The sequence below is a fragment of the Morchella sextelata genome (assembly GCF_020137385.1).
Source record: "Morchella sextelata strain SCLS chromosome Unknown scls_15, whole genome shotgun sequence".
In the NCBI taxonomy this organism is placed as follows: domain Eukaryota; kingdom Fungi; phylum Ascomycota; class Pezizomycetes; order Pezizales; family Morchellaceae; genus Morchella; species Morchella sextelata.
The window spans coordinates 676,595-682,878 of NW_025408630.1; the positions used below are offsets into that span (position 1 = coordinate 676,595).

At 54.0% G+C, this 6,284-nt stretch overlaps 3 protein-coding genes across 3 annotated transcripts; 1 reads left to right on the forward strand and 2 right to left on the reverse strand.

The window, feature by feature from the left end:
• Positions 1–216: 216 nt before the first annotated feature.
• H6S33_003488 (uncharacterized protein) lies at positions 217–2,095 on the forward strand (the record flags this gene model as incomplete). The annotated part of the gene is made up of 5 exons (XM_044834835.1): positions 217–220; positions 356–444; positions 532–1,054; positions 1,114–1,977; positions 2,055–2,095. 5 exons carry the CDS (start codon positions 217–219, stop codon positions 2,093–2,095), a joined length of 1,521 nt encoding a protein of 506 aa, XP_044691849.1.
• A 771-nt stretch (positions 2,096–2,866) lies between these two features.
• On the reverse strand, positions 2,867–3,618 carry H6S33_003489 (uncharacterized protein; the record flags this gene model as incomplete). Its single annotated transcript, XM_044834836.1, has 2 exons — positions 2,867–3,022; positions 3,088–3,618. 2 exons carry the CDS (start codon positions 3,616–3,618, stop codon positions 2,867–2,869), a joined length of 687 nt encoding a protein of 228 aa, XP_044691850.1.
• Positions 3,619–5,056: 1,438 nt separating this feature from the next.
• H6S33_003490 (uncharacterized protein) lies at positions 5,057–6,284 on the reverse strand (the record flags this gene model as incomplete). Its single annotated transcript, XM_044834837.1, has 2 exons — positions 5,057–5,824; positions 5,895–6,284. 2 exons carry the CDS (start codon positions 6,282–6,284, stop codon positions 5,057–5,059), a joined length of 1,158 nt encoding a protein of 385 aa, XP_044691851.1.

Below are 6,284 nucleotides of genomic sequence, written 5' to 3' on the forward strand. Positions count from 1 at the left end.
GTATAATATTCCGTTATCTTTTATATACTGTGCTGTTGCCACAGATCGAAGTCTCAAATCATACCATCGTTTCTGTTTGCGCCCATCAAGGTTCCATTGTCCGTTCACCATTCTCCAACCATCATATTATCCATCCCCCAGCACCGTCGTCGCAACCATAGATACTTTCAAGCCCTGAAGTCGAGGCTCTCCGAGCCGCAAAAATAATTCCTGGTCATGTGTGAGTGCTACCCACCTGCCTGTTGCTTGTCTGACTGCCTGCTGCAATGATATGATATATATCACGGCCCTTTTATAGCAAAAAGAAAGCTGGGTTTCCTTGGCGCTAATAAAAGGGAACCACCTTCATGTGTAGCCGCGGATAGTTTCCACGCCTCCGTCCTCATCCTACCAAACCCGCAATCATCGAGTCCAGAGCACCTGGCCGAGATCCCCAGAGTCAATGTCCGTAATAGAGATAAAGCTTCCCTGTATGGGGGGCAGGACCTTTCCTTTGGAACCAACCATTGCTGATCTTATTGCTTTCCCCAGGGAAACCTCACGTTCGCGACCGACATTGCGACCGGCATCCTGACGCTGTACACCGGGGAAGCCGCGCGGGGCGACGAGGTTAGCGGCCTGCTCTACGTGCCCTCCGTCAACGAGACGACGTTGTGCCCCGACCTGTCCATGCTCCCGGCAAACGTCACGCACAAGGACGACCTGCCCAACGCAAACTATGACTTGATAGGCTTCGCGCCGTGGATCTCGGGCAACTGTAGCGAGCTGTTCCTGAAGGCGGCGCGCCAGGAGACGTCATCGGTGAAGGGCTTTGTGTTCTTCACAACCTCGGAGAATGATCCGATCCCGTCGAGGAGCGACCCCATGTGGGCGGGTGTCTCGTATAAGAACATTGACTTTCCGATATACGCAATCAGGGGCCATGATGGGTATCCGCTGATGGACAAGGTGGCGGAATACTCGGGAAACATGAGTGATGCGTGGGAAGCCCGGAACCTGGCCAATTACTACAATTCTAGCGATTACGCACGGGTCTACATGGAGGTCGATACTGGTAATTTGGCCCTTCTCAACTCCTTTCCACGCCAGCTTGCTGAATTATTAAACCTCTAGGCCAACGAATCCCACTCCCCGGGCTATGGCTATTCCTGCTGGTCGTCCTCGCAGTACTCGTCGTCATCGTCGGCCTAACCTCCCTCAGCATGCACTGGCTACAATACCAGCACCGCCAGCGCCTCCGCCGCCGCGTCGCCAGCGGCCAAGTCGACCTCGAAGCCCTCGGCATCAAACGCCTCTCCGTCCCCCGCAAGATCCTCGACCAATTTCCCCTCCGCATCTACGTCGCCGAAGCCCCCGCCCCCTCCACCGACCCCATCAGCCCGCTCCCACCCGTTCTCAAACCGCCCCCGCGGCGCTTCGCTGCCCCGGACCCACCCCTCCCGCCAACCCCCGTATTATCACGCCGCCCACCACAGTACAGACACCTCGACACAACCCTCCAGCGCGGATACTCACAGACACAGTGCCCAATCTGCCTCGAGGACTTTGCGAACCAGACGACGCTGGTGCGCGAGCTCCCGTGCTTGCACGTCTTCCATCCAGAGTGTATCGACCCCTTCCTGGAGACGCAGTCGTCGCTGTGCCCGCTGTGCAAGACGTCCACGCTGCCGCAGGGATATGTCCCGACGACGCTGACCAACGCAACGGTCCGCCGCGAACGGAACTTGAGGAGGATGCGTGCCCGGGTCGACACGGGCGGCGGGCGATGGTCACGGCTGTGGGGCCGCGGTGGTAACGATGCGGAGGCTCGGGCTTTGCCGCCGGTGGTTGAGATGCGGGAGAGTATTGCTGCGGCGCCGAGGAGGTCGACTGTGGTGGGTGGTGGTGGTGAGGGGGAAAGAAGCAGTTTGCAGCCGCTGACGCTGACGCCGCCGTCGCATGAGGATGAGGTGGCGGAGGTGAATGCGCGGCCGAAATGTATGTGCCCGAATACGTGCGGTGGCTTGTGCGTGAATTCTGGTTCATGATGAGTTGACTAGAAGTCTTCATTTTAGGGAAGCGAGCGTTTAGTGTGATATTTCCTGGCTTTCGATGAGATTTGATGAGGACCATCCGTGCAATGATTTTTGCTGATGATGCATTTGTTTCTTATGACTTCTTTTTTTTGCTTGCTATTTGCTTGTTATCTATGGTTTTCCCCTCTATCATTATCTGATTTTAAAGGAGCGGCTGTTTTTTCTTCGTTTTTGCTTTCATATTTGTTTTAACGTTTGGATCCTAGGTCTTTATTTTTTCCAGCACCTTATCCATCTTTTTCCACTCTTGCCGTTTCTCCAGATATTTCCAGAGAAACATATTCTCATTTATATTACCTTCGCTGTTATAATTCCACGCATCTAGGATACCTAACTATCGTTATGTCACGCCGTAGGTTCTGTCGCTTCTTGTATCATATATACTTGCTAGGGGGTTCTTCTATCACTTAGTCCAATTTTGGCCTTTTTTTGTTTTCCTGTTTATACCGCGCTTTGCTTTTTATATTTTTTTGCGTCCTTTTTGGGAGGAAGCGGGAGGGGGATGGGGGGAAGAAATAGCATCATGGGCGTTATTCTTATTTAATATTGGGATTTATTGATCTGTGTGATGGGGGCCGCCGGGGGGCTACTTGAACCTGAAGAACAAGAAAGAAGAATGGAAACAACATTATCTTGCTGGTTAGTTGTGTTAGTTAGTCAATGCCGTCAATCATAACTATAGCCAGTAGATAGCTGTGCATCAAACATCAAACCCGAAAGAAACCACTGAAAAGAAAGAAAAAAAGTATTTACAACAAATACCGTGATGTGCCATACCTAAAAACTAAAGCCTAACTCCTCAGCTGCTCAATCGCACTCTGCAGCGCCTGTCTCCGGCCCTCGACCCACGCCAGATTCAACACCTCAATCTTCCCGCCCAGAAACGTCGTATTCCCCGGCGTAAGCAGCAGCAGCCCCCTCGCCGCCGTGACATCCTTCAGCACCATCTAAACACACACCTCAATCAGCATCAGCACCCCCACTACACCCAAACACCACACAACCCACAAACCTTCGCGCCAATCGCCATATCGCTCTTCACGCCCTCCACCGCCTCCAACTCAACAGCATACACCCTCCTCCCCCCCGCATCCTCCACCAACACCTTACACGGCCCCGTCTTCCCCGCCCTCCCCACCACCCTCGGCGCCTCCCCGTCCTCCTCCGGCAGTACCCTTATTACCTCCCGCCCGCGTACCACCTCCCCGCGCGCCGCCATCTCAAGCCTATCCAGCTGCTCCACGCGGCTCAAGCCCACGTCCTCTACGGCCACAATCTGCACCGCGATCGGCCCCACCAGCACCTGCGCCTGTGTGTCCGTGTCGTGGATGCTGGGCGGGAAACATAGGTTTGCGTGCGGCTGTAACGACTCGGTGATGTCGGAGGCGAGAATGCGGAACTTGAGGGAGGCGAGGAGCGCGGCGCCGGTGGGGAGGCGCTGGGTGGTGAGGGTGTGGGAGAGCCATGTGGGGCGGAGGTGGAGGTTCAGGGACGTGCGGAAGTGGGAGAGGAGGGTGTCGATGTTGGGGGGTGGGGGCGGCATTGTATCTGGATATGATATGTGTTTGGTGGTGGGGGGAGGTGCGAGGAAGACGCGTGGAGTGGTGGGCGGTGGTGGGGTGTCACGTGGATGCGTGTGCTGGTTAGCTGGGGTTTGTGGCGCGGGTCTTGCTGGCTAGCTAGGCTTTATTGCTTTTGGCAGGGTTAGTAGCCTTTTCATAAGATATGTCTCCACGATATATACTCAGGTACAAGCAGTTATCTTCGGATACCAAGATCCCCCCAAACACTGGGCCCAAATAGTGTAGATTCTTTCAGACGGGAGAACATTCAGTACGCGCGGAGCTTATCCCACGACTGTATTCTAGTATGCCGCCCTGCTATATGTGTCGGACGGAAATATATCAACACCGCTAGACATTTGCACAGCCTCGCCCTTCGGACACCACTTGACTCTGCGCCGTGTATTCACTAACTGATAGCTCTTAATACCAATTGAGCCAGAGATTTATCACTAGATCCATTAGCACTTCGTGAGTTTTTGGCCGGCGCGTAATCATGAAACATCACTCGCAGTAACTCGCTATAGCTTTACTACCAAACGGTATATTGCCCGTAAAACTCCTGTATTAATACAGCTTGAGCCAAGTTAGACAACCCGGGAGTTAGTCCCCTTTTTCGATTTTTAGTTTTAATGTGATGTGTTTTTTATCTAGTCAGTGTCTGCAGCTTGATAGGCGTCATAAACTATCACTCGCAGCCCGTGCGCCGCACTGGCACAATCACTCGGAACCGCATGTTCTCCCATTCCCCACCCCCCATCCTAATCACCAATCCTTCAAACACAAAAGTCAGCGGGTACTAAAAGCACGGCTCCAAGAAAGGCTGCGTCCATTTCAAATTCCAGAAACGACCTCGTCATTCATAAGAAGCAAATTGTCCCGCGCAGCGGCGTCCTCTCGATAAGTCCTCGGAAATGATGCGGCCAAGAGCCATGGAACCGTTGCCAGATTGACAGCGTCATGGTATATCACTCGGTCGCCTACGCGCCTACCCGTAGACGAAAATCTAGAAGTATACCAAACCAAGCGAGTCTCCCTAGGGCGGAGAGCGGGTGAGCGGGTGAGCGGTGGTTAACGTTCAGAGTATCTTGGCGCGCGTTAGATCCACCAGTTAACAGGCCATGGACTGCCGGTTCATCAAATCCAGGGTGAAAGGTAGTGTGGGGTGGTTGGAACGACCGATGGTTATTGTATGACCAGTGGTTTTTATAGTCACAGTGAGAGGACAACTTGTTCTTTATCAGACAAAAGTACAGGCAGCTTAATACAACATTGACAACAAGGTATTCATTTACTCCTATCTCTGCCTACAATGGTTTGACTTTTCTTCTTTCGCTACTGCCACCTTTTTCAACCTCAAATAGCACCAGTCCTCAAAAACACATCCCAATAACAAAAGCACTACCTACAAACACTCCCCTACAGTCCCAACGCCGCCACACTCTTCGCATCCCCAAACTCAAAAGTATCAAACCCCAGCCCCAAGCCCTCCAGGTATGCCATATACTTCGGCATCCTACTCGCCAAGCCCATCCTAAAATACTGGTGATAGCCGACCCCGATTGCCTCAACAGGGCTCTTGCCATTATTATAGTCCGACCCTCTACTCGTCTCACTAACCACCGTCCACACCTCTCCGCTTCCAGGACGGACCACTCTTTCCTCCCAGGGCACGTCTTCGCCCCAGTTATACGTAGCCCAGTACTCCCACCCCGCAATCAAGCGTGTATTATTGTGTGTGAAGAAGTTAGTCTGCACACCTCTAATCTTGCCCTGGATGAGCGCAGTGAGGCCCATATAGCTCACGGCCCTCAGCGTCCCCATCGGGTGTCCCTGGTCCCTGCCCATCTCTGTCACCTGGCCATAGTAGTCCGGCTTCGCGCTGATCTGGATGGAGATGGCATAGTCCAGCGTGATATCCGGGTGGTCGCCCACCGTGGCCTGGTGCACCATGGTATTATACAGCTCTGCATCCTCCGCAAATACCGCGAGCGCCATGACCGCGGAGTTTCCGTATGCGCCCTGGTTCATGAAGAAGGCCGCGCCCGACAGGCCGTCGCTGTCGGTCCACGGCTGGGCGCGGATGCGCTCAAACATGGCGAGGTAGTTGGCGGTGTCTGTGGATGTCCAGCCGGAGGCTGGAGATGCGCGGAGGATCTCGGCGGCAGCCGTCATGTATGCCATGCCCTCACCGCCTTGGATTTGATCGTTGAGGTAATTGAGTGTTGTGGACCACGCACGGATAACGGTAAAGGACCTGTCGAGCCAGGTGCTGTTGCCCGTGGGCATACCAGCCCAAAGTCATAATGTAGGCGACCTTTCCGTCGGTCTGGAGAGGGATATTGTGGCCGTCGTCCCCGGCCCAGATGACCTCTGCGTAGGGCCCGCTCATGGACCATGTTGAGGATTTGAGGAAGTTGCACTTGGAAATTATACTGGTGAGGGCGTCGGTGAAAGGGGAGAGGCCGGCGGAGATCTGAGATTGGATGCGGTTGAGAGAGGTACATGAGTGGTAGATGCCAGGGTGAGTAAAGCCATTCGAGGTGGTTTGAGTGCAGGTTGGGAGCGCAGCACAGGAAGTGAGGGGATGGGCGAGGGTAGCACTGGCCAAGAGGAGCGTAGAAAGGAGGGGACGCAGGAAGACCAT